We start from the raw sequence: 26409 nt of genomic DNA on the forward strand, positions 1-26409 counted from the left end.
TTTTTTAAATACTTTTTATTGAAAAACATACAATTAACTTAAATAAAATTCGTGTTGTTTTGGTCGGTGTGCCAAATTTCCAAAAAACCAAACATTAGACATCAACGTTTCTAATGTATTTTTATCACGATTGTTGACTGAGAAATATGACCCTCTTTAATTATTTAATTCTTTACAAACTTTATCAACAATGATAAAGCTGCTTACCCGAGGCAAATCTCATAACATGGAAATACAACATGATATAAAATTAAATCCAAAAGTGACAGAATCTTAACTGGGCTATTATAAAAACGTAACAAAAGGCAAAGAAAAAAAAGCTTCCGGTACCGGGAATCGAACCCGAGCCTGCTGGGTGAAAGCCAGCTATCCTAGCCACTAGACCATACCGGAGGTGTAACGGCTTGTTGATTTTGCTACATAGTAAATAACTAAAATATAATGTTAAGTTGTAAAACTCAAATTTACGAAAATATTTTAGCAAATCCTCAAAGGAAGCTGTGTGTATATGTGAAGAATGTGTATATTTTTACATTGAAAAGAATAATACTCTACTAATTGCACTCTTTAATTTCCAATTGCAAATAATAATTAAAAACGTAACTTACTGCCCTGTTAAAATAAATTTGCAAAAATACCAATCCTTTTTATAATACAATTTTAATAAAATCGAAGAATTTGAAAAAAAAACTCTAATCCAATATTTATTAATATTTAAACAAGTCCTTTCATGCAAGGTTTAGTAAAAAAAATAAATTTATTAAATTTATTTAAATTTCAATTGTCTCACAAAAAATAATAGGTATTTCTTAAATATATTATGTATATCCAGTTTTTACATTCACTCTTACATTTAAAAACATTAGCATAAAAATAGAATACATTATTTTAAGAAACTAATTATTTCCTTAAAAATGCAAAACTTTTGTAACAGTACGAAAGAAAACCTACTAAAACTAGCTTAAAACATTTTACGACCTTGTGCAAAGTTAACCAAACGAAACTTAAATTATAATCATTGTGTTAATGTGTTTTTGACGTTGATGCCTCCAGGCCACTCATTAAAAGAAGAAAAAATACGTAATTAACAATTTATTTATATAAACTACTAACAAATGCATATGTATTGGACAAATTATTCTAACATTATTTATATTTTATGAACGTGTCTTCTTTACTACTTTTTTGTTTATAACTTAAATAATAAAATAAAAAATAAAAATAAATTGAAAACGTGGTAACATTAGTGAAATATAAATGTTTAAATAAATCTTTTCTTACAAACATTGAGTAATTATAATAATAATTGATTATTTATAATAAAATTAGTTTTTTATGCGTGGATCCAGCATATCTATTTTGTTCTTATATGAACCACCAATTTCTGAAATCTTATGTAGATTACAGATTATTATATTCACAAACGTGTATATAATTAATTTAGTTATACCACTTTTAAATCATGAAATAATAAATAGTACGTGTTTGCTCGCCTATACTTTAAAACTACTACTACGACTAATTACACATGTGTAAGAGTATTTAATTGCAAAATTACATCTAACAAAAATAGTGACCTTAGTCATGGTCGTACACCTTCCGGAAAGTAAATTAAACATACAACAATAATTTGTTCACTTTTATATTGAATAAAATTTAACTAAAACATATCAATAACATAACATAAACATAAACCATCATATAAAGTGGCATTTTGGTTTATCATTGGCACTTGTGATCACTTAATGAATAAGATGGAGTAATTGTATTTTTAATATGTCATAGATATTGCTATTACGTATTATAATTATGAATAATACTAGAAATTGCAAGCGTACGCAGTTATTTCTTGGTCAAGCCGTAAGTGTTCCACTGTTTAATGTGATCGATGTGTGTTTCGATCGCGGGATACCAATCAGCACCGGTGTAATCAATCGTGGGCAGATCACCATCGTAATCCTTGGGCAAATGCGTCTTAGGAATGTGTTTTTGCAGAGACGACATCTTGGAACCATGGAAGAAGATCTAATTTGACCAAAAATAATATTTTTACTTATTTTTACTGTACTTAGTATAAAACACTTACTCTCTTCTTCAACTTCTGTTTGATCAAAGGCTTGAACAAAGCCCAGACAATGTTGAAAACAAATGGTTCCTTAACCATATGCACCTCCTTCAAACGAAGAGGCATTGCTTCCTGAATAAACGTGAGCAGCTTGTAGCTGAACGCCGGGGACAAAGCTTTCACTTGAGACATGCCCATGCCGTTGAAGTCCATTATGACAACAACGCCACGCACCTGAGTCTCTGGTTCCAACATGGCGGCTTCATGAATGAGGTAGAAGATTTTGAACAATTGATCAGAGTCCACTGCATTGGTGTCCCACGTCTTGCCTACGTTGACAATCAGTACACGACGACCCAAATGGTCACGATCCTTCAACACATTCACCACATTGTGGTTAATGAAGGAATCCTTCTCCTGTTCGGGAAGAAGGCCGTCCAAAAGTGCTTTCTGGTCGTTCTTGAACTTAGCAACACGTTGCATCTACGAATTCATCAATATTTTAATGAATTATCTAAATTTATTTTATTAATTTCATTTACTAACCAATTCATGAGCGGACTTAGCGTAGAACTTGCACGGCCGAAGGAAAATCATAAGGAACTCATCGTCGTCACGGAAATGAATGGTATCATCGGCTTTGAGAAGAGCTCGAAGTTCTTCAATGGCGGCTTTGACGATTTCGGGCTCTTCACGGAGTTCCTCTTTGGCGAGCCTTTTCGCCTCGTCGGTGAATGTTGTGGTGTCAAGTGTGAAAGGGGCGGCCATTGTAAACGTTGGCTGTCTATAAATTGAACGTGTTATTCAACGACGCACTGCAACGCAATATTAACGCGCTTATCTCGCTATGCGGAATATAAGTAGCTCGTTTAGCAATAAATAAACAGAATAAACTACATTTAGCAAGTGAAATGTGACCTTTTTATGATAAGAGCTACTCTTGATATTTCTTTGTTAATATATTAATAAGCTTTTAGTATTTGTTTAAAGTTAAACCCATAATATTCACCTTTAAATATTTAAGCGGCAACGAACGCAAGTGAACTGTGCAATTTGTCAATCAATTCAGCTTATAAGTAATCTGAGTATTTATTTTTATTATTCTAGAGTGATATGGTTCGAAGTACGTGGATAACAATTATCAGCAACTGTTTTAAAGATTAGACTTTATAAAAAAACAATTGAAATAAAAATGAGGTATTATGTGATATTACTAATACCAACACATCTTTGGGACTAATCTCTAACAAAATTATATCAGAATAAATATTATTATTTATTTAATTAACAAAACTCAAGATATATCTAAAGTGAACCAATTTGCTTAACTTCGTTCAAATAAACACGATTTCTTCTTGCTAAAATTTTTGTAATAATTATCAACGTGTTTTTTTAAATTCAACTTAATTCAACTAAATTTATCGAAGCTACACATCAAACAAATCTCTTATCAATTTTGATACTATTGAAATTGAACATCAAACATAAATAAGTGTTTACTTTCCCAGACAAGTAATTTAAACTAGTTGCTTGTGGTTCAGACAGTTTTTTGTATAGATGTATCCTACATTTAAATTTTAACCTCCGTTAAACCCGATATTAACCGTAACAATAAAAAACCTCCGCATAGTAATGACAGTCCGTTGCATATAAAATAAATATGCAAAAATCGCCAGCACACTTTTACATCAGTTTTGTTGTCTGACGTCGAAATGTATGCCATCGCACGATAAGCCACGGAAAAAAATTCTAGATGGTTGCAAAATATTTGTCGCACTCACCTGCTGACTAGACTGGTACCGATGTATGGAAAATGCGAGTGAAGATGCACTTAGTTGTTAATGCACCACGTCCGAACGGAAAGAGAGCGTGTACGCGTATCGAGCTTTTCTGGCAAATAACACAAACCTTATATCCGTCTATTATCATAATCACGACCCGGTCCGGGTGACAAAGTTCAGCCGCTCAGCCATTTTCGTATTCCGATATACGAAGCGATGTGTGTCGACGCTGATGCATCGTCGATGATAGACTATGCTCCTCGGCGGGTGCTTCAAGCTTCAGGTCCATAATCGAAGCATCATTGTCTATGTAACAAATAAGTTGGAAGTTGACAGCGATGATGCCTTGGTTCCTAAGTACACAATGTGCGATGAGCAATCGGTCCAACAGTGCATTGTTTTATTTCGCATACTTGCTTTTTTATCAGTAGGGTGACGCATCGGTGATAATTATGTTAAATTTGCTTTTTATAACAAAGGATAAAGATTGAGAAAGTTATAAATTAAAATTATTTTTTTTTTGGGGTAATGTTCAAAATTTAATGTCCGTGTCCTCGATACGGTGCCATATTTATTGCACAAATAAATTATTTCCGAAGATGTGCTTTTCTCAGCTTTTTTAACCTTTATTTTATACCTTTCAAGTAAAATTTTGCCACCAATCTTCACAAGATTACTCGCTAAACTAATAGGAAGAATACTTAAATTTTTAATTCAAATTCATCCAGCCGTTTTGGAGTTTATAAAATACATACATACATTATACATTGTTATGTATATTTATATATTGACTAGCTTTAGCCCGCGACTTCGTCCCGGTAGTGTTTAATAAAATGTAATTTGTTTTTACTCTCTTTTTCGAGACATAGTATGTGTCAATACTATCAATAAGATTCGCAATTTTATTTTAAAGAAATTAATTATTTAAAGAATTGCTAATAATACACTTCAGCGCGCCACCTCGGATTCAACTATTTAACTATAACTATGATTGAATCTCAATGCCAACGTTTATCTTATAGAAAAGGGCTGTCTTTAGGGTTTTCCCGGCAATTATTTGAATTTTTCTCGCCGCAAAAACCATCCTTGGACTTTAACAAACATTTAAGAAAAAGAATTGGCCAAATTGGTCTACGCGTTGTTGAGTTATGCGCATACCAACAGATTTTGCGATTCATTTTTATATTATAGAAGATATATTGATTTAATGCACGTGGTTAAACAATACAACATCATAGCACAAATTTGTTAATGCTGATTTAAAATAAATTTAAGAAATATTATTATTGTTATGATTTAACATGCACTGTTCATTCTGTAATAAATATTTAAGTATCTATATGTTATCCCTAGACAGCCATAAATGTAAAATTCATATTGGTGTTTTAAAAATAATAGGAGATAAATTCAAACTTGTCTCCACTTAAATTAAAAAGTACGTAGGAAAGCGCCATGCGTATAAGTGTTCAAGGTGCTTAACTAGTCGAAAGTTCGAGTATTTGAAAACAATCATCGCCAATATTGATTAAAACAATACAAAATGCTGTTTATTATTAATCGCCCATTTGGTTGCGCAATCGTTGCTCAAACAAAAACAGTTTCTAAGTAGCAAACTGCGCGTGCAATCCAGCATTATAAAGTGCATCACAAAATTTATCTAGCGTTCGAAAGTTCGTCCGTTTTTCAAGATTCTGCTAATTTGTTTTTGTTTTTCATATACATTACCTTCAATAAAAATGTAACGCATGTGCGTGCATCTTTAAATTATGTATAAATTATGCTATTATAATAATATTTCTCAATTTAAAATAAAATATATCGGAAATAACCAAGAAAATGTCAGAAAATCATTTTATAAAGAATACGTCCATTATTATTATTATTCTTTACATTACACTCAAATTATTATAGATTAGCAATCTATAATATAAAAATGAATCGCAAATTCTGTTGGTAAGCATATAATTCAACAACGCCTAGACCAATTTGGCCAATTCTTTTTTAAATGTTTGTTAAAGACCAAGGATGGTTTTTATGGCAAGAAAAATTCAAATAATTGTCGGGAAAACCCTAAAGACAGCCCTTTTCTATAGGATAAAAGTTGGTATTGTAATTCAGTCATAGTTATAATTAAATAGTTGAATCCGAGATGGCCAGCAGCAGTGCATTATTAGCAATTCTTGGTATAATTAATTTCCTTAAAATAAAATTGCAAATCTTATTGATAGAATTGACACATACTACAGCAAGAACAAGAGAGTAAAAACGAATTGCATTTTTAACAAACACTACCGGGACGAAGCCTCGGACAAAAGCTAGTACTATATAAACGATACTGTATTTGTCAAATTACTAAATGTACTAATAAGACCCCTCATAGTCGCAAAAGCTATCTCATCAGATTTGACAAACACTTGCATTGATTTGTAATAGTTTCATATAGTATTGTTCAATCGGCATTCAAATTTGACATCGTATCGGCCATACAAACTTATGAAAATACTCGGTAAGTAAACATTGAATGAAACGACTGCCCTATTACATTCAATTTTATCTTGGCCGATACAAAAACGACCGTCAGAGATAGCGATTGACCTTCCGTGCAATGACACGATAGCCCAAACCGACTTACATTTTCTATCTTTGATTGTAGATTAGGGCTTTCACTTTAAAATGAAATGGGTGCACGCAAAATGCCACAGATCAATGTTATACATGTAGGTTTATCACAAAAACAGTTACACCAACTTGTGATAAGAATATCTGTTAATCGTTTTCTAAAGTTTGAGTTACATGACAATCACCTCGTACACATTTATTGTGTCCAGTGGAAAATTCATTGTTTCTTTGAATAAATATTTATATAAAGTAATCATCAATCGTATGCGTAACTAATATGTCAATAAGTATAAAACTTGATGGATTTAAATCAACTTTGTACAACATTTTGTACATCAGAATAATGTTTAATAAGCTGTAAGCAGGATTATGAAGAGAAAGTCGTTAGTGGTTGTTAGTGTAACATTGTGATGAATAATAAAAGCTAGTTATATTAAATTGCACATTGCAGTTTTATAGGAAGTAAGAAATAAAACGAACATGCTATGCGATTCACGTTGGTTCCGTGTGCTACAAAAACAAGAAATTTGTGTTAAGGAAATTAACAATGAATTATATACCAAGCATGTACGTTTTGGAGTACTTATCTCTGTTCAGACTCTTCGTGTTATAGGTACATCTTTTATGAACAATCCAATTAGTTCTAACAATCAATACGATTTAATTAAATTTAATCAAAAACTAGAAATTAAATAATATTAAAATGTTTTGACTCAACTGGAATATTATCAAAAGTTATATAATGCAAACAGGATATTGATAATATTGTATTATCAATTTGTTATTAATAAATGCAATTAAATAATTATAAAGTGCTAAATCCATCAATTAACACTTCAAATATTAAATAATCTTATTTCAAACAGTTTTTTAATAATGAAATAATTTTATATTTATAAATATTGAACGAATTATCATACTTAGTATTATAAATATATCTGTATTATGTCTGAAGCATACAAACATATGAAAGACCCAAAACTCTCGAATTGGATAGATTGGATAAATCCAACTGCAGTAAAAGGTGGGAGAATGCGACCAAGGAAGACGCAATTTTTATGACCTAAAAATTGAAATTGGTATAATAGAAAAAGCACTGGATGTTCCTGGATAATGAATCTTCATTCCATTTACGGTTTTCATGTTTTTCTGTACATTTTAAACTATAATTTAAAATCCCTAAAAATCACTTTTATTTAATAACCATTTATAGGCCCAAAGTATAGGACAGCAACCCAATCAGGTTTTGTCTAGTACTTCATAATTCTACAGAAAAATGAAATTTCATTCAAAAAATCGTTGTGGAAAGCTTAATCGTACTCGGTTCCAGTACTACCACAGTCTTAGCACAAATATTGATATTTTACCGGCAACATTATGCAACCCACCGCACCTAACTACACTAAAGCAAACCTCATTTGCTCTTTCGTTTTTATCATTCCGGTTCTGCTGGGTATGTAAATAATAAAACACTGCGCGTTGCGTGTTTGATGATGTGTTAACTCCAAATCATGTGCCGGGAAAGATAAGATCAATATTAATACGAATTAATAATAACTACAACATGCGGTGATCGTAGTAGCGGTGTATGTACTCTTCGAAAATACTGTTTGGAAGTGAAAATGGGTAGGAATCCACCTTCTTTGAAGCTGAGGCAGCAGGCGCAGAACGGGAGTTTTAATCGAAAAGATCACAGAAAGGAACCAAAGAAACTGGCGGCACAAAAAGAAAAAGAACAATTCCAAGGAAGAAAGTAAGTCACTTGCTAGGAATATGTGAGTAAAAATATTGATTGAATTTATTTCATAGAAAAAATGAAAAGAGTGATGACTCTCCACTCTATCCTGGAGGTGATACTGCATTCAAAGCATTATTATCTGCCAGATTTTGTGCTGCAATCTGGTCCAATATTTCAGATTGTGATGAGACCTATAATTATTGGGAACCAATGCATTACTTAAGTATAACATAAATGATAGTACATAAGACAGAACTAAAATGTTTTTGTTGCAGTTTTTGGAAAAGGCTTGCAAACATGGGAATATAGTCCTGAATTTGCCCTTAGATCTTACACTTATTTAATGATCCATGCCACACCTGCTTATTTATATCACAAGATCTTGCAGCCCAATCCACTATTGATATTTTATTTGATTCGGTGTGTTTTGGGTTTGCTTTGTTCTTTTGTTGAAGTGTATTTCTACAAGTAAGATGTTAATGAATTGAAGTAATCAAATTGTATATATGATTATTTTAGAGCTGTATGTAGAGAGTTTGGAGTACAAGTTGGGCGAATTTGGCTTGCATTTGAGCTGCTTTCAGCAGGAATGTTTATATCCAGCAGTGCATTCCTTCCATCATCATTTGCAATGTATACATTTACTGCAGCTTGCTGGGCTTGGTGGACCCAAAAGTATCCATTAGCAATATTTATGGTTGCATTGGGTGCATTTTTAGGTATTTATTAAATTTGACGAATTAACGTACTTAAATCTACATACAACACTATTTTTTTGTAGGTTGGCCTTTTGCTGTTGTATTAGGAATACCAATAGCCTATGATATCATATTCCGATGCAAAGAATACAAACTGTTTCTTCAGTGGGCAGTTATTTCCGCAATAGTGATTTTGGCCCCGATGGTTGCCATTGATTCGATGCATTACGGCCGCCTTGTTATCGCACCATTCAACATTGTCAAATACAATGTATTTGGTGGTGCAGGTCCAAATTTGTATGGCACTGAGCCTTTAAGTTACTATTTGATAAATGGATTTTTAAATTTCAATTTTATATGGGTAAGTATAACAAACAACAATAATTTTTAATATTGATATAAAATATAATCTACAGATACTTGCCCTGACATGTCCGGTATTTCTCCTTTTGCAATATTTGTTGGTGCCTGCAAAGCATAAGATGACACTCACATTGCCATATTACCTCTCACTATCACCACTTTTCTTATGGCTTGCAATCTTCATGATGCAACCCCACAAAGAAGAAAGGTAATTTGAATTATATATTAATTTATTAGTTGTTGAGTGAGTTTTTCTTTTTAGGTTTTTGTTCCCGATTTACCCTTTGATATGCCTGTGTGGAGCAATATCAGTTGATGTAGTACAAAAATTATATTACCGCGTATATTGCCTATTCAAACCCAGCAGCATTGGCACTCACTACCTGGAGAAAACCGTCTGGATAATGGTCATTGCTATTCTATCAACAGGCGTGATTGGCATTTCCCGCATGTTTTCTCTGTACCAGAATTATCATGCTCCATTTGACTTACTAATGGAACTCAATCGGTATCCGAGTGAAGGTCGAATCCTCCCAAAAACTATCGTTAATGTCTGCGTGGGCAAAGACTGGCATCGCTATCCATCCTCATTCTTCCTTCCTAGCCCAAATTGGAATATAAAATTTATCAAGTCTGAGTTTGACGGAATGTTGCCTGCTCCTTATTCACAAGGAGACAATGCGACAAAGATTATTCATGATCACTTCAATGACAAAAATGAAGAAGTTGAGTCATTATACTTTGAATTGCACAGGTGCCATTTTATGTTGGATCTTGATCTTGGAAAGGAGACCAGCCTGGAACCGATTTACGCAAAGCAGGTGGATAAATGGAAATTTGTTAAAGGCTTGCCGTTTTTGAATGCGGAGAAATCACATCCATTATTTAGGGCTTTTTACATTCCATTTCTATCGCAGCAGTATGTAACGTACGGTAATTTTACGCTTTTACAGAAGGTACCTATAAGCAAACCTAGACCTAAACCATAACGAAATATGTATATGTATTAAACAAAGGAAAATCGCGGCGTCCTTGTTCCTGACGATTTTATATTTCTTTTACAATAAGATAAAGGAATAGCAATATTGTGAATTTGCAAATTCACATCAAACAAGAGGCACCAAAGATAACATGTAGTACATTTATTAAATAATAATACTTAAACATTTAATACATTGCACCAGGTAACATATTTGGCATTCCTCCATCCCTTAATGTCATTCAGTTTTCTAAGCATTTTCTTAAATTGAAAAGTAGACAACCAAATACACACATTTTCTTTTATAAGTATAAAACATATTTAAGTTTTTACATTACTATATATGATATTATTTCTATTGTGTATAATTTAGGTGTTTCTAAGTTTGGTAGCACTTCAATAATTTAATTTTTGCTTTCTACTAAAATAAAATATCTCTTACCTCGTGCGAAGTCGGCAATGATCGAAAACACTTTGTTGTCAATGCGCAGCAGCAGATGCGCGTTGAGAGGAGTCATCCGACGAAGATCGCGGTTAGTGGACGCCATTATTGGACGTTTTAATTTGACTTGGAAGTGTATAATAAGAATTGTGTGAACTTAATAAAGTTTTGGTGCATCGAGCGGTGGCGGTGCGTGGTTGAGTGCGTTTCGGATTGAAATTGTGTGCAATAACCGAAGTGCCGACGAGTGCGCCGAGTGTAAGTGTGGCGTGCGGTCCGGAACAATTGTCGGTGCATTTCCAATCCCCCATCTCACTTTCGGGACCGAACGAAAATAGGAACGAAAACAGTGCAGTCAATGTCAGCAGGCGTGTCAGATCAGGTACGCTGAGCGATTGCCGCCGCCGATGATGATGCCGGCGACAAGCTGGTCTCATCCGCCATCCTCATGTCTAATGCGCATTTGTTTCTTTTTTATGATGCATCCGTTCACGTTGCTGTACCCACCTCCGGCTTCGTCGTCTCATTCTTCATGCGTGGAAGCAGCGGATGAAAGGTCAGGGAAACACAGGTTAGTGTAATTACTTCATGCGATACGTTGGTTTTTCCGGACTGATTCTGTCGCGACGCCGGCATTACTTTCTTATCTTTTGGCGCCGCAAGTTACATGCATAGGTTACATGTGTGAGTACCGCGTCGAAGCCGGACTGGATAAAATTTATTTCCGGCAGTTGTCGTACGTCGTGCGCTTGATATTCTCACGCTTGTCATTAATAAACGGCCCGCTTCGCACATTCCGTTCATATAGAACGATTGTTTGTCTTTATCTTTTGTTTCTCTAATGTTGGTATTATCAAGATATGCAATTTGTTGATTCAGTCCAATGAGGTTAGAATGTATCATATTTCGAAAGGACCGCACTATATATTTTTTTGAATACTTGATTTCGGTTTATTCAACTTTTTGATTGTTTGATTGAATATCTTGCAGTGTCCAATGGCCCTAAAGAGCAGTTAGGAACGGCAGGAACGGGCGGCGACGGTGTGGTAGCAAGTGGTAGCGGAACGTCTGCAGAGCAAGAGTTCGAGACATGGCGATCGCAGCAGCAGCAACAGGCGAATTCAGCCGCCGCGCACAACAATCCATATGGCACATCAGTGCCGATCTCGACCGCCACGGACTTGTACAACATGAGCACGGCAGGATACTACGGCAGTGGCGGCACGTTTCCTTATCAGGCGTACGGCGTCGGCGACGGCACATGGTCCAATGGCCAGGATCCGATGGCGTTCCTCAGCGGCGGCTATCATCACGACTCGTATTCCATCGACGGTGAGTTCAGTCGTCGGCTGTAAACTATATTAAGTCAATATTGACTCGCTCACTGCTTGATATTTATTACAGGAATGTTTGGCCCGTCAACGACATACTCCACCCCGAATCCATTCGCTCAGCCTTCGTCGTTCAACTACTTCCACAGCAACGGCGACTACAACACCTGGGGCAGTCAGATCGGCCAACAGCGCAAGTACGACGAGTACTATCGGGATCAACAGCCCAATATGTACACGCAAGCCATGCCCGGAGACACGTTGAAAACGGTAGAGCAAGCCATGCAAAATTTAGGTAAATTTCTTAGTTTCTTGAAGAGTTGAGTTCTATATTACCTTGAAAATAATTGTAGATTTGAAAAACTCCGAATCTAAAGACCAAAAGAAAATGACATGGGCGAGCATAGCAAGCCAGCCTGCAAAACCCCAACTGCCCATGCCCAGTCAAGGGCTGAAGAAGAAGGGTCCCGGTATGCCGCCTGGACCAATTATCCCGGGCAAGCACAATATGGATATTGGTACATGGGACACCAACAAAAATACACCACCGCAACAACCCCCACCACCACCGACGTTTGTCAACAACCCGCAGCCGCCTGTGCCGAAATCGATGGGAGCCGCTCCAGCAATGCCGGTGCGTCCAGCATGGAATTGCCCACCGACCAATCGCGGCCCCCCGTCGGCGCCCAGGCCTGGCCCCCACACCATGCAATCCTATCAGCCAGCGATCATGCCGCCGCACATGCAGCCACCGCCTCCGGTCAGCATGCCGACTGCTGGATCGCACGTGCAGAGCTTAATGCAGCAAACGAGTATGCAGCCGCCGTCGCTGCCTGCTTCGATGGTTCAACACTCTCATCAACAACAGTCGACGACTGTGGCGGCGGCAAATGCCTCGCACCCGGTGCTCGATGAGCTGCGCGGCAAGAACAACTACAATCCGCCCGAATTCGATCTGAACGCGCCCAACGCGCGATTCTTTGTTATAAAGTCCTACTCGGAGGACGATATACATCGTAGCATTAAATACGAGATCTGGTGCAGCACGGAGCACGGTAACAAGCGGCTTGATCAGGCATATCGCGAGCGCGAGCCAAACGGTGCAGTGTATTTGTTCTTCTCGGTCAACGGTAGCGGACATTTCTGCGGCATGGCGCAGATGGTGTCGCCGCTGGACTATAATTCGAACAGTTCAGTGTGGTCGCAAGACAAGTGGAAGGGACAGTTCAAAGTGCGCTGGGTGTATGTGAAGGACGTGCCCAACGTGCAATTGAGGTATATTCGATTGGAGAACAATGAGAATAAGCCGGTCACCAATTCCAGAGACACGCAGGAAGTGCCTCACGCTAAAGGATTACAAGTATTTACTTTTACATTTTCTATTCAAACAAAATGATAGTCTGTGATTGTCTTGTCTTTACTCGTCGTCTGATCGTTTGCAGGTGTTGCGGATTATTCATACGTATCGACATTCGACGTCGATCTTCGACGATTTCATCCACTACGAGAAGCGACAGGAAGAGGAAGATACTCGGAAACAGCCGGACGGATCGTGTGGTGGTGGTAATAGTGCTGTGAAAAATAATAGTGGTGGCGGGCGAGGCGATCATGACGGGCGCGATCCACGTGACCATCACGGTCCTAATCATCGGGGCGACCATCGCGGTGATCGCGACAGAGACCGTGAACGAGGCAGCGATCGCGATCGTGATCAAGGCGTCCGCGGCGATAGGAGCGAACGCGGTCATCATCGTAATCATCACGACCACGATCGACACAATGACCATCGACCGCACCACGGGCGCAATCACGACAACCATGACGGTCGCGGCGGCGACCGGGGTGGACCTGATAGAGGAGATCGGGATCGCGATAATAGGTACCACGATCGCGGACACCACAAGGTAAATAATTATTTTAAACTCGTAACAGTTATCTATTACTTATGTGGACGTAGTTAACTGACTGGCATTATAAAATTCACCGAAAAATAATTTAATTTGCATTGCAGGAACGTGGAGATAGAGGAGGACGAGGCGCAAGGAATCGCAATTAAAGTCAACTAAAAATACATATAAAATTGAGTGCGGTTATACTTCGACACGGATTTTATGAACTACCTTTAAAAAAAACAGAACACTGGGACTGAATTTACAATCGAAACTAACACTGGACTTACAAAACAAGTTCCTTTCTATATGCGCCGCGTGCGAGCCGTACTCAAAATGATTCTAACTTGTCGGTGCGACGTTCAAACCAATAACAATAGCCACCAAGAGAAAACTAAATTCGCGTAGTGCCCCCCTCAGTTCAAGTTCACTAATCGGTTGTAAACAAATGAAGGAAAACAATGGAGAAACAAAAGACGTCAAACTGAAACGTTCGTCGTATCTAAGCATGAAATACGGCCGCGTCCGCTATTTAATCTTACGATAAGATTACCTAAATTGCGGGCAGGCGCGAATAAGTAAATAATTACGAATTAATCAAAATAGTTGATTTATTACAATTACATATACACCATAAATACATTATATGAGTTTACTGCGCGATGGTTCAGATGATTTGCTGGATTTTTTCCTCCATGTTGTTAGTTTGTTATATTTCTTTGTTTTGAAGATTTTCAAATTATACACGCATAGGAAAAAGCAAGCTGAAAATATACGTTTATATGCTTTCGTTGGTGATTTTTTCCGAAAGATTTTTGTTTGTTCAACTTCTTATAATTTTGATTGCGAATGTCTTTCTAACATGAGTATCGTTTCGTGTGGGACTAAAATCATATACATAGTTACTAAAGTAAAATGATATACATACAATACATATGATGGATATATGCCTAATGAATTAAAGATTAATAAAATTAAATGGGACTTCTACTTCATTATAAATATATATTACAAAATTAATAAAAAAAAAAACAACAAATATTAAGCTGTGGTTATTAAACTTTTATTGTCATTGTCTACTGATATCATTTATTGATACCGCTATAATAATTATGAATATTTAGAAATTGATATGTTGCTATTAAATGGATGTAGAGAAAGAAATTGAGCAAAAAATTATGAATTTGTTATTACCTGTATAATTTACATTGTATTCAAGAATTGGATAAATAATAAGAAGAAAGATGAAGTTTGATGGATTGTGGCAGTTGTTTCCTCATATTCTTCAATTTCGATCATTTACGTCGTCTCCTGCTTGGCAACCGCAAATCCCTTTCAGAACGCGTAAATTTCATAAACCATTACTTAAAATATTATTGTCATATTTGGTTAAAAAAACACGCTTATCTTCAACAATACAAAGTTCTGAATTTACAACTATTAAAATTTAAGTAAGAAAATATTTTACGAACGTACTCCCCCACCCCACAAATCTTGGCGAAGCAATTATTATAGAATCATTTAAATTTAACACAATTTGATACGTTAATAACAAACATTTTTTGAAATATGAATTAACGTAAATCCAAGAATGTTTATTCAGTATTTATGGTAATTCCGTTGAAATCAATCTACACTATCATTAGGCATCTGGGTAAGAAGATTTCTTGTATGTTGAAACAAAAGCAAATCTTTTACCAAATCAAGCAAACCAAATGAAGACTTCCGATTATCTTCGGAGAGTGGATGGAAGAGATCAATAAAGGAGCCCTAATTTTAGATTCAGGACCACCATTTAACACTAGCTAAAGTGTCGACTAAACTTATTGAAGATGTCTTCCTGCGCTTTAACTTCGTTGTCCAAAGAGATGTGGTAATGGAAAAGACCTCGAGAGCTTCCTTTTTGGCCTAGCCCTAATCATAGATATGTGGTCGTAGATAGCAAACGAGCAGGAAGAGTGTTAACATCTTTGGTCGTTGTGTGGCATAAGGATAAGCAGTCGCCAACGACTTGACCATAGTTATGGTGGTATTCACACTTAACATGTGGCTTACATCCAGTTACGACATCAGCTTTATGGGGTTTTGGAAGCTACAAAAGCAACTATTGGAGGTCGATGTGTGGGAAATAATTTGAATGCAGTGATATTTCAAATAAAGTTGGTGTGCATGCGAATGGATGTGGTTGATATAGCTCAAAAGACAAAGAAGTTGCTAACGCGGCAGATTTGAAGACAATTTAGAGTGTTGTTGTGGGTAGATGGAGAGATTGAAAGCTGAAGAACATGGTCGGAGATGGATTATATTGAGTTGACTCAAGTCATCCTCTACAGATGTAATACTATCTTTTGTATAATCGATCTTTTCGTCGTTAATTTAGTCAGATTTAATGGGACAGTTTTTAAATAAATAACAAGTCAAATTATATCAAATAAACTGGTATCTCTACGAAGATATAATTATAAAGATATATCATATAAAACTCAGGAAAAAATAGTTTATATGTATACTGTTATATATTTTAAAAAATCTATACTTTATTTTCTATAGTACATCATCACAGATCACCAGTAAATTGGCATTTTAAATGCCACTTACATGTTTCATAACATATTCTATAAAATATCATACAGTAATTATTAAATACATTTATGTATTATATTTGGTTCATAACTTAGGCAACTTCATAAAGCTTTAGTGCCTATGAATAATATCTGGTTACTTCCTTCAACAATTTATCAATATTATTCTCATCTATTATCACAAATTGTTTTCTTCCACGACTAAAGTAATAAATTTCCCCTGTATAAATATCAAACCATAGTGCGTGAATGTGCAACTCAAATTGTTCCAAACGTTTTTTCAGAAAACCATAACTTGCAATGTTTTGTAACTGTTGTAGGGTATTAATCTGTGATAGTTTGTCCTCTAGAGCAAATTTGTTTTCTGGATCGATGTAAGCAACAAACTTTCTCAAAGGCGTTTCGGCTTGGAACAGCATTGGTTTTGTAAAGTCGGAGAGTTCGAATTGTTTATATTTGTCCAAACTTGACATTGCGTGCGTACAGAGCCAGGAACGCAAGGGTGAAATTCTTCGATTATTCTAAATACAAAAATTATTGATCGTATTTCTCATTGTCATAAAACAAATATTACCTGAGAGGCAAATTCACTATCTTGTAATTTGTATAATAAGTTCATTGCTTTGCAGTCGCTGTGGCCGCAAACAATAATATGTCGAATGTCGTTAACAACACAGCCTAATTCCAAAGCGGCGGGCTCATTTGTAGTTAACTCGTCCAGGAAATGTTGAGAATGTGGAATGATATTACCAGCGTTACGAACTAAAAACAATAAATTTATATGAATTTAATAAGTTTCTTGATTCAATCGAGAAGTTTTACCAACGAACATATCGCCTACGTTAGTCTCCGTAAATCTTGTTGGAATCATCCTACTGTCCATGCAAGTGAAAAATACTGCTTTTGGCTATGCACACAGAAAACAAAATTGTATTAAAAAGTTTTAAAGTCGGATCCAGTAGTTAACTCTTTAAAATAGCAAAAGTGTGATTCGGTGCTATTTTGGTTGCATAAAACTACACTTTTAAAAACCCGACTCAAAAAACGCCACATGCGCATATTAAATAAAAATACGAAGCATGTGCAAAGTGTACGACACATACGGCTGTGTACTCACCGTGGGATTGTCCTTGACTTGTTTAAACTGCTCTACCATGCGCTTTTTGTCGAGCGTGCGATACCTCATGATACCTTTTAATATTCGATCCATGATATCACTTTGCCCAAACCCTTTATCAGTGCACTGGCCAGAATTCGCTTGATAATATATTCAGCGATCGAATGCAGAAAAACGAATTTCTACTTGTAAACATTACAGAACAACTTTGACCCAATAATCTCCCTCCATATCACAGTTCCGTTCTACAGTAACGACGGTAGAAGTTTAACTATGCACGAGGTTCAAAGTTTGTTTCAAGGCCGTTGGTTCATTGAATCAAATTTACTGCATGAATTACAAACAAGTGACTTATTTTAAGTAAGTTACAAGTGGAATGTTGATCACTAAAGGAAAATTAATCATTAACTTCGAATAAGGAAAGTTTTACTTGAATGAGGGCATACAAAAATGTATGAATTACATCGTTTTGCGGTATCAGTACATATACACTGACACTGTCGCGATAGTATCTCTAGAGCAAATACAGATTGATAATTATGGGAATAATGACAAGCTGGAAAGAACCAAACTGATTTTTATACTCATTTTATTATCATTTTTCATTTTGATCAATATAAAGTCAACAATAAACTAATTTCCCATTACATTTCCTATTTTGTACATGGAATTCCGAATTTAAATTAAATTTAGCACCTTGACACTATTTTTACTTAATTTTTGCTAACAAAAATATTACAGGTTTTAATTAATTTCAATTAGTGTAAAATTCTGCTGTTTAAAATCTTTATATTTTCTTATATATTAACCATGATTTACTATATATTACAAATATGATAGATTATTAAGTTGCAAAAACATTTGTTATGTTTTCACTCGTGAAACCATCTTGTTAGACGTAAATTCGTTCAGTAGTTTGATAGCAAAATATCAAATCAGTCATTTGGCTTCAAAGTGAAAAACATATATACAACTAAACATTAAGCAAAATTAGCATTATAATAATTCGTGGCATCTTGTTGATTTAGTATTAAGGGATAATTGTCTTATTAACATTATTACTAGCTGGAAAATAGCTTCATTACAACAGGACAGGAACACAATTTAAAAATTACGTTAATGGCTGACTGCTGGTCACCTTTTCCAACTTCTCAAAGTGTTTCCGGGCATTTCTAATATTAATCAAAGTAATCTCCGAAGGAATTTTTGGATCCGACATGCACACCATAACATAAGTATTGCTGGTGAACATATCAATATAAGATGCGAACGCAGAATTTTTCACTTCCATGCTTTGGAATTGTGCGGCCAACTTGGAGCAAGACAGTTTAAATTGTTTTATAATATTCGAGACTTTTTCGAAGCGGTGAATGTCCTTATGGTGACGACGTTGACAGTGCGAGATTACTAAAAATGTCGCGCGTTCGAACAAGAGAACTTCATCAGCATCAACAATATTCGTAAATTGTTGCAGTGAGTTCTCCAAAGCTTTAACATTTGGAATAAGCATGTAGACGATGCTCGACCACGCACGGTACAAAGTCTCATCCCATATAGAGGTCCGGAAGCACGTGCAATGTAGTGGCCTAGATAATTCCTTTATGTCTTTTTCGCGTTCGCGAAAAATGGTATCGCGTTGATCTTCAGCAATCAAGTCCATTTTGTGTATGAGGCAGAATATCTTGGCTTCTGGACTATTTTGCATTATGGCCTCCAAACAACTCTGATAGTAGTGAATGTCTTTCTCAAGTTCTCCACTCTCAACATCAAACACATATATAAGAACTTCAACATTCCTGAAAATATTGTCTCTTTGAGTGTTGAAGTAGTTCTCCATGAAGGCTTCCTGTCCACCACAATCCCAGAGATTTAGTACTAAATTGCCTAGAAATCTGACATGACTGTGCTCTACATCAACTGAAAACAGTAAAAAGTAAATAATTAGAGAGTTAAAACTATATTAAAACCAGGACTTACTAGTGGCACCAAGTCTTCTTGTATCTCTGGCTATGTAATTGGCAAATATGATTGATCTCATACTGGTTTTGCCGGAACCACTTTTGCCCATAAGCAAGACCTTCTTCTTCATGGTGCTGCTGGATTAATGTGCTAAGGTTTGGAAGGTTCTAATAAATGTAGAATGAGGACAGTTTGATTGCAACAGTTGTTTTCCACTGAACTAGTACTAGTACTGAACTTATCAGAGCAAATACAAATAACTAGTGCGCAATTTCTGTGGGAATTTATGACCCAGAAGCACAACTTTCACGTAAACAATTAACTACTGATGAATAAATAACAAAAGCTTCCTTTATTGAGTGTTATCAATAGTTATCAACAATGGTTTTGTAGGTTATTTTATCTGCGCCATCTACGAGATCTACGCCTCTAACGAGGATCTAGCAAATGACACTTCAACGTTTTGTGTCAAATAAGTTATCAATGCTATTAAAGCTTAATAATTAATTTTAATAAAATCAACTTGAGAACTGGACATTTCTATAGGAATTGTTTTATTTGTTAACGTATTTACATAATTGATAGAAATAGTTTTCGAAAAAGACTAAATATACTATTTTCGTAGAATCTTAAAATAACATGCAGAGCTATTTATTTACTGTAAGTTATTCTATAATGTATTTATAAATTAGAAAATAAGAACAAGATAAAAGTTATGCGCGATTTCAATGCAGTTGGCAATACTGGCAGTCAAAGTACGACTCCTGACGAAAACTGTCGAATGATTCATCAGGATTGTTGAGTTGTAGAGAAGGACGACTGCCTTCTTTGCAGGAGAGATTAATGAGGACAAGTGCAATGGATAGCGCTGAGTTCGGTCACACTGTGCGACAGCAGCTCCATTTACCACGCGTGTGCAGCAGTGTGCACCAGTGTCGCTCGATGTTGCTGGTGTTGGTGCATGTTAGTGTTTTTCGGTAATAATGGAGGCCCATCGCTCCTGAACCCTCACGTAAAGTCTGACTAATCACTGAAAACTCAGGTGATCAAGCACCGATCGCGGACGAACGATTACGGCAAGCGCATCAATGCGGCGGTAGCTCTACGCGAACGCTTCGGCACGCACCGACCTACACACGCAAAAGTCCAGCCCTCAAACAACATCTCATACAACAGTACATTCAGTGCCTGCTTAATACCTTATAGCGCAGATCAGGTGAATATCGAGGCTCGTGAACGGTAACCAACAGGATTCTAACGAAGGCGCTTTTAGCATGTCCTCCGACGACGAGAAACCGCCAGCGCCTCCGGTGCGACTAACCTCCAACAGAGGCACAGACTTGACCAACTCAAGTTTGGCTCTTGATAGACCCTTGCCCAAGGAGCCGGAGGATGCCGACCGCAAGAAGAAGAACATCAAGTTTAAGACAAAAAGCCATAAGTCGTCAACGCTTAGTATGGACAACAAGCCCAACATTTCATATCCTACCAATTTTGAGCACACTGTGCATGTGGGCTTTGATCCAGCTTCAGGAGAGTTCACTGTAAGTGCATTATTTTGTTATTCATCCATACATTACATTCCACAAGTATTTGTGAAAGTGGCCAAGTATTGTGTAGGAGCTTGTTAACTTTTCTGTTTGATGATTAATATGGCTGAATTTCATTTTCTTACAAGCTGCCACTGAAAGTGAGTATAGAATATTTGAAACATTCTTTTAGGTTGCTCTTAGATTCATACTTGTTTAGTTATCTGTAAATATTTGTTACTCATTGAATTACTTTTTTAATTGTGCATTTCTAGTTCAGATAACAACATGACATCAACGCTATAACAGCCTGATTTTTGAGTGATAATTCAATTTACTTTATGTATTTTATTTCGTTGTTTACATTGTGCAAAAGGTTGCTATAATCAATATCGAATTGCATTTGTTTATCTTTCTCGATGGTATATAATTACAATAGGATGTACCTACGGAGTAATATTTCTTTTAATATAGTGATATCAAATATGTTAATTTAATTTTCGAGTAGATACTTAAAAACAATTTTGTTTTATTACATTTAGCAATCATTTTTATCGTAGATTAACCGATATTCTGTGCATGATTCAACTAACTATTCTCAGAAATACGTTGACTTCACGTCAACCGAATTACTGAAATGATATTTTGTACAAATCTCAGGAACAAATATTTATCATTAAATAATGTAACATACTTGATTCACCAGTATTGATAATATGTTTGTATAAGTTTGCTTTTCTTGAAATGGCACTTTAACACAGATTTTACTTTTATTACTAAATCAAAACGATACAAACAATGGAAGATACTGTAGGCAATACATCTGCATAGTCTAAAGTAATGTGTTTTGTCTCTAGAATGTCTAATGGCAATTGTGTTTATTTTAGGGAATGCCTGAAGCTTGGAGCAAATGGTTGATGAATTCAAACATCACCAAGCAGGAGCAGAAGAGCAATCCACAAGCTGTCCTCGATGTTTTAAATTGGTACGAGTCGAGCGGGAAGCAAGAACAGAATACAAAATATATGACAAACACGACAAATACGACGCATTCGGGTATGTAAAATTAATATAGATTTTAAATTTGGGTGTAAATTTGTACTCATCTATTTATTTAAATGTTGGTTCAGGTTCTTCCATAAGTAGAGTATCAAGTTCAAGTCCAAGTAGCACGACACCAACCGATGTGGAGGGCACTCCACATTCATACCATTCTCCAGCGCACGCCCCTAGCTCGGAATTGGAGGAAGACTACGCTCCACCTCCGCCTATTGCCACTCGTCCTGAACGAACTAAGAGTATTGTAAGTTGATTTTTCTATACTTAACGAGTTGTACTTAATGAATTGTATGAATTTCTAATTTAGTATACAAAGCCTATCGAAGAACACCAAACCAACAACCACAGTGTGCATTCGATTAGCACCCCAACCCACACGCCAAGCCCGGTACATACTACGCCCACACACAATGTGACTAGCAATAACTTGCAACCGACGCCGATTACCACCGCCCCGGCGACGCCTATTCTTGACCGAAACAAGAATCAGGCGACGCCTGATGTATCACGTGGCGCTTCAGAGAAACGCAAGAAGAAGCTGTCTGATGAAGATATTCTAGAAAAACTGCGCAGTATTGTGTCTGTTGGCGATCCGAACCGTAAGTACAACAAGGTCGACAAGATCGGGCAGGGCGCTTCCGGCACAGTTTACACCGCCATGGAATCTTCAACCGGCGTTGAGGTAGCCATAAAGCAGATGAATCTTTCCCAACAACCCAAGAAGGAGTTGATAATCAACGAGATTCTAGTCATGCGAGAAAACAAACACGGCAACGTCGTCAACTACCTTGATAGTTATCTCGTAAATGAGGAGCTATGGGTGGTGATGGAGTATTTGCCAGGAGGGTCTCTTACAGACGTTGTCACTGAGACGTGCATGGATGAGGGGCAGATTGCTGCTGTGTGTAGAGAGGTGTTGCAGGCGTTGGATTTCTTGCATTCGAATCAGGTTATTCATCGCGACATCAAATCGGACAATATTTTATTAGGATTAGATGGATCAGTTAAACTGAGTAAGTTTAACGTATATAACATTGATGATTTATTAATATTTTGTTATTTCGTGCAGCGGATTTTGGCTTTTGTGCTCAAATAAGTCCAGAACAATCGAAGCGGACGACAATGGTAGGCACTCCGTATTGGATGGCACCCGAAGTCGTAACTCGAAAGCAGTATGGTCCTAAGGTATTTAAATTTTCCTTATATCACAATTGTATAGGTTTTGGGAATCGATACGGCATCTATAAATTAGAACCGTTGCAATTTTCGACATTAAATTAATTGAGGTCGAAATGTCTAGGTCGATGTATGGTCGTTGGGTATAATGGCCATCGAAATGATCGAGGGCGAGCCGCCCTATTTGAACGAAAATCCGTTAAGGGCCTTATACTTAATCGCTACGAACGGCAAGCCGGACATTAAAGAAAAAGAGAAGCTGTCGCCGGCTTTCCAGGACTTTTTGGATCAATGTCTAGCGGTGGAGGTGGAAAAACGTGCATCGGCGAGAGAATTATTAAAGGTAACCTAAATGTATAGCGTTATTTTCTTTAGATATCGACCTATTCTGGTCATAGAAAATGTTATGTGATGTTACCGTGCTTTAATTCTTCTTTCAGCATCCGTTCTTAAAAATATCGAAACCCTTAGCCAGCTTGACCCCCCTGATTCTGGCGGCCAAAGACGCCGCCAAAGGTCACTAGCATCGGCCGTCTTCGACAAAGCGTCGTTTCTGAGCGATGTTTGCCAGATTGTAAAACAACACTCGTGTAAATACGGAGAGAACACTATGATAAATCTAATAGATTTCTAGATAGGTAGGAACCAAAAACAAAACTAACTAAAAAAACGTAAATATTTAGGCGAGAATTATTATAAAAATTGACACTAATTCGACGATCAATTAGAAGATTTTAATGTTAAACAAATTTCAAGTTGACATCAGATATTGTTAATCGTTGGCACGAACAAAAACACGAAACGAGTTGAAGAGTGATGGACATATCAATTTAGGCAAAAGCATATTTTCAAAACATCAAACTTTTCTTTCGCTATACGTACATATTTGAATACCAAGCCGGAAATTTGGATGCAACGTTCCTATATGTAGCGAGACAAGACGAGCTTCAAGATAATTTAATTATTTATTGCGTTACCGCGAAAGTATAACACTACCGAAAACATATTCGTGTTTCAGTTTGCGATTTGTGATATATACGTATGTAGTAACATTTTAGCCCATCAAACATCCATCGAACTCATCGGAATGGTCATCATCTTGTCATCATGTTCTCATCTCAAGTTATTAATGTCGGTTTCTACCAATGAGAGAAAAAAAAAATAAGCAGAGCTACTGAAAGTAGTGCAATGTACATTTATAGAATCGAGAACGAAAATCGACTGAACAATAATTAGTGAAACGTAGAGCAAACAAAGATTATTACCAAAAAAAATGTATAAACTTATATTGCTGGCATGAACAATTCAAAAATCGGACGTAGGTGAGTAAGCAAAACTTACAATAATTACATTACTTGCATTAATTACACGTGTACAATACGATATTTTTTTATGTGTACCATATGAGAAATTTGCTAAATATGAATTACAAATGAAGTTTATTAAAACGAGTATAATATAGGCGATAAAACAAATTATACATACATATGTGAAGAGATAGCATAACGATTAGCAGTGATTGTGTTTATTTTCAATACTTTCGTGTACTTAGCCGAGCTTTATCAGAGGCAAACCGATCCGAAAATGCTTTTTATTATTCTAGACCAAAATTTATACAATGAATGTCAGCTGTATTAGTGAGATCTTAGCTATTTGCTACACCAAATATACAAACATTTTTATATCAGTGAGTACAGAGGGTGGTGGTAAGAAGAGACGGGGGGCAACTGAATGTGTTAAAAATATTAGAAGCTGTCATAAGCGAATTCATCCTGCGTACATCCATCATCAGATAACATTACCTAGAATGGAGCAATACAATATATAAATATATTCAATATGTATATCTTTATTTAAGCGGAAAACGTGCATTTGGATATTAACATCTTATTTTATCGCAAGTAATCAAACTTTGTTTACGTTCACTACTTGCTACTACTGCTATAATTGATTGATACGGCGACGACGACGAAATATTTTAAATATTTTATTATTCATTACATAGAACACATAGAGATTTAAGATAGATTCGTTATATTTATGTACGATTGCTTTGTAGCTTATTTTATTATCTTGGATTTATTACCTTTTTGTATTGATATACTTATTTTGTGATTATTGCGTTATCGTCTTCTGCGTTGCCATTTAATGATTATATTGACGATTTTTTGTATTACGACACGCGGACAAAAATGAGAATGCGCGCAGTGTAAAACGATTCAATTTACGAGTCAGCCCGTGTAAAATTTCGTATTCGATCTAATTACATTTGATTAAAATGGGCTATGAAAACTGGAGATTGACTTGTAAAATAACGGTATATACATATAAAATATTATTGAAATAGCTCATAAAATTAATAATTGATAGTATTTTTGCACTAGTAAACAAGAACAAAAATCTGGACAACAAGATACTATTGTAAAAAGATGTATTTATATTGACCTATTATGACTTATAAACGAAATGATATTGTCAATGACGAATGCAAATCGTGTTTAGGAACTAAACTACTTGCAAATGTTTATTGTTTGTATTCGTGATTAGTACAATGCCATTAATAATTTTGTGATTAATTATATTCGCGCTATTATACATATTACATGTTTTTTAATAGACAAGAAATGTACTATTTCTTTCCTATTTAGCATCATCATTTCTTTCCAAGAAACCTTCGCAATTCATTAAGTGTTGTATTTCATAAAGTTACAAAACATTGTGATCAACTACGCCGGACGAACCTTATCTGTCTCTTTTTTCCGATGTAATATACAGAATGTTCGCGTAGTGGAGGAACAGGACAGGGCCGCCTTTATTTTGTAGTGTCCACTGTGATCAAAATTTTAGCAAATAGAATTATTTGGCTATGCAATTATCAGTTTGCAATAAATCTGACATTCTGACTGTGCCTAGGAGTAGGAATCTGCGTTACAAAACAAAGACTCCCCAACTAGATAGTTTGCGGTTTGGGCCAGGCATTTAGTTTGCACTGCTAAAAGATTGCTTATTACAAGTTATACGACTTGCCCTGTATGCCATTTCTCAACTTATAGCTTCGTCCGAAATCGTTTGCGCACGCTGC

At 36.0% G+C, this 26409-nt stretch overlaps 6 protein-coding genes and 1 non-coding gene across 9 annotated transcripts; 3 read left to right on the forward strand and 4 right to left on the reverse strand.

Moving 5' to 3' along the window:
* Positions 1 to 321: 321 nt before the first annotated feature.
* Positions 322 to 393, reverse strand: TRNAE-UUC (transfer RNA glutamic acid (anticodon UUC)). Its single transcript has one exon. It is a non-coding gene; the product is annotated as a tRNA-Glu (tRNA).
* A 1235-nt stretch (positions 394 to 1628) lies between these two features.
* Positions 1629 to 4007, reverse strand: LOC135796306 (retinaldehyde-binding protein 1). Of its 2 annotated transcripts, none has more exons than XM_065308278.1 (4): positions 3847 to 4007; positions 2612 to 2849; positions 2087 to 2548; positions 1629 to 2025 (listed from the first exon to the last, which is right to left on the reverse strand). In XM_065308278.1, exons 2-4 carry the CDS (start codon positions 2831 to 2833, stop codon positions 1843 to 1845), a joined length of 867 nt encoding a protein of 288 aa, XP_065164350.1. In that variant the 5' UTR covers positions 2834 to 2849; positions 3847 to 4007; the 3' UTR covers positions 1629 to 1842. The 2 variants fall into 2 exon arrangements, with proteins under 2 accessions (XP_065164350.1, XP_065164351.1); XM_065308279.1 differs by lacking the exon at positions 3847 to 4007 and adding an exon at positions 3075 to 3213.
* A 3850-nt stretch (positions 4008 to 7857) lies between these two features.
* On the forward strand, positions 7858 to 10435 carry Alg9 (alpha-1,2-mannosyltransferase Alg9). Its single transcript, XM_065307042.1, has 7 exons — positions 7858 to 8218; positions 8275 to 8426; positions 8479 to 8671; positions 8723 to 8922; positions 8985 to 9262; positions 9318 to 9472; positions 9527 to 10435. Exons 1-7 carry the CDS (start codon positions 8088 to 8090, stop codon positions 10251 to 10253), a joined length of 1836 nt encoding a protein of 611 aa, XP_065163114.1. The 5' UTR covers positions 7858 to 8087; the 3' UTR covers positions 10254 to 10435.
* A 309-nt stretch (positions 10436 to 10744) lies between these two features.
* Positions 10745 to 15160, forward strand: Ythdf (YTH domain-containing family protein). The gene is made up of 7 exons (XM_065307041.1): positions 10745 to 11067; positions 11232 to 11256; positions 11676 to 12017; positions 12090 to 12311; positions 12370 to 13376; positions 13459 to 13920; positions 14028 to 15160. The coding sequence occupies exons 1-7, from the start codon at positions 11044 to 11046 to the stop codon at positions 14070 to 14072; spliced, it is 2127 nt and encodes a 708-aa protein (XP_065163113.1). The 5' UTR covers positions 10745 to 11043; the 3' UTR covers positions 14073 to 15160.
* A 1257-nt stretch (positions 15161 to 16417) lies between these two features.
* Positions 16418 to 17870, reverse strand: CAHbeta (carbonic anhydrase beta). The gene is made up of 4 exons (XM_065308113.1): positions 17605 to 17870; positions 17310 to 17394; positions 17062 to 17249; positions 16418 to 17008 (listed from the first exon to the last, which is right to left on the reverse strand). Exons 1-4 carry the CDS (start codon positions 17695 to 17697, stop codon positions 16607 to 16609), a joined length of 768 nt encoding a protein of 255 aa, XP_065164185.1. The 5' UTR covers positions 17698 to 17870; the 3' UTR covers positions 16418 to 16606.
* A 503-nt stretch (positions 17871 to 18373) lies between these two features.
* RagA-B (Ras-related GTP binding A/B) lies at positions 18374 to 20010 on the reverse strand. Its single transcript, XM_065307947.1, has 2 exons — positions 19582 to 20010; positions 18374 to 19521 (listed from the first exon to the last, which is right to left on the reverse strand). The coding sequence occupies exons 1-2, from the start codon at positions 19691 to 19693 to the stop codon at positions 18716 to 18718; spliced, it is 918 nt and encodes a 305-aa protein (XP_065164019.1). The 5' UTR covers positions 19694 to 20010; the 3' UTR covers positions 18374 to 18715.
* Positions 20011 to 20427: 417 nt separating this feature from the next.
* On the forward strand, positions 20428 to 25975 carry Pak (serine/threonine-protein kinase PAK 3-like protein). Of its 2 annotated transcripts, XM_065307501.1 has the most exons (9): positions 20428 to 20779; positions 20837 to 21107; positions 21242 to 21253; positions 21980 to 22148; positions 22223 to 22395; positions 22459 to 23164; positions 23221 to 23336; positions 23452 to 23670; positions 23768 to 25975. In XM_065307501.1, exons 2-9 carry the CDS (start codon positions 20838 to 20840, stop codon positions 23849 to 23851), a joined length of 1749 nt encoding a protein of 582 aa, XP_065163573.1. In that variant the 5' UTR covers positions 20428 to 20779; position 20837; the 3' UTR covers positions 23852 to 25975. The 2 variants fall into 2 exon arrangements, with proteins under 2 accessions (XP_065163573.1, XP_065163574.1); XM_065307502.1 differs by lacking the exon at positions 21242 to 21253 and having other exon boundaries at positions 20430 to 20779.
* The last annotated feature ends 434 nt before the right edge of the window (positions 25976 to 26409 follow it).

The sequence above is a fragment of the Atheta coriaria genome, unplaced genomic scaffold (genome assembly GCF_025399875.1).
Source record: "Atheta coriaria isolate IRGN ID8LTWV9N9 unplaced genomic scaffold, Caltech_Dcor_3.1 hic_scaffold_7_pilon, whole genome shotgun sequence".
In the NCBI taxonomy this organism is placed as follows: domain Eukaryota; kingdom Metazoa; phylum Arthropoda; class Insecta; order Coleoptera; family Staphylinidae; genus Dalotia; species Dalotia coriaria.

Excerpts from the sequence above, each read along its gene's own strand:
- LOC135796306 (XM_065308278.1), bottom strand. The coding sequence starts at position 2,833 with ATGGCCGCCCCTTTCACACTTGACACCACAACATTCACCGACGAGGCG. Across the intron at positions 2,549-2,611 it reads CTAAGTCCGCTCATGAATTG|ATGCAACGTGTTGCTAAGTT; the intron begins GTTAGTAAATGA and ends ATGAATTCGTAG. Across the intron at positions 2,026-2,086 it reads AACAGAAGTTGAAGAAGAGA|ATCTTCTTCCATGGTTCCAA; the intron begins GTAAGTGTTTTA and ends TGGTCAAATTAG.
- Alg9 (XM_065307042.1), top strand. The coding sequence starts at position 8,088 with ATGGGTAGGAATCCACCTTCTTTGAAGCTGAGGCAGCAGGCGCAGAAC. Across the intron at positions 8,672-8,722 it reads GTTGAAGTGTATTTCTACAA|AGCTGTATGTAGAGAGTTTG; the intron begins GTAAGATGTTAA and ends TGATTATTTTAG. Across the intron at positions 8,923-8,984 it reads TGCATTGGGTGCATTTTTAG|GTTGGCCTTTTGCTGTTGTA; the intron begins GTATTTATTAAA and ends ATTTTTTTGTAG.
- Ythdf (XM_065307041.1), top strand. The coding sequence starts at position 11,044 with ATGTCAGCAGGCGTGTCAGATCAG. Across the intron at positions 13,377-13,458 it reads CTCACGCTAAAGGATTACAA|GTGTTGCGGATTATTCATAC; the intron begins GTATTTACTTTT and ends GATCGTTTGCAG. Across the intron at positions 13,921-14,027 it reads ACGATCGCGGACACCACAAG|GAACGTGGAGATAGAGGAGG; the intron begins GTAAATAATTAT and ends TTTGCATTGCAG.
- CAHbeta (XM_065308113.1), bottom strand. The coding sequence starts at position 17,697 with ATGGATCGAATATTAAAAGGTATCATGAGGTATCGCACGCTCGACAAA. Across the intron at positions 17,250-17,309 it reads CGTAGGCGATATGTTCGTTG|TTCGTAACGCTGGTAATATC; the intron begins GTAAAACTTCTC and ends TATTGTTTTTAG. Across the intron at positions 17,009-17,061 it reads ATAGTGAATTTGCCTCTCAG|AATAATCGAAGAATTTCACC; the intron begins GTAATATTTGTT and ends TTTTGTATTTAG.
- RagA-B (XM_065307947.1), bottom strand. The coding sequence starts at position 19,693 with ATGAAGAAGAAGGTCTTGCTTATGGGCAAAAGTGGTTCCGGCAAAACC. Across the intron at positions 19,522-19,581 it reads AAGAAGACTTGGTGCCACTA|TTGATGTAGAGCACAGTCAT; the intron begins GTAAGTCCTGGT and ends TACTGTTTTCAG.
- Pak (XM_065307501.1), top strand. The coding sequence starts at position 20,838 with ATGTCCTCCGACGACGAGAAACCGCCAGCGCCTCCGGTGCGACTAACC. Across the intron at positions 23,165-23,220 it reads AGATGGATCAGTTAAACTGA|CGGATTTTGGCTTTTGTGCT; the intron begins GTAAGTTTAACG and ends TATTTCGTGCAG. Across the intron at positions 23,337-23,451 it reads GAAAGCAGTATGGTCCTAAG|GTCGATGTATGGTCGTTGGG; the intron begins GTATTTAAATTT and ends CGAAATGTCTAG.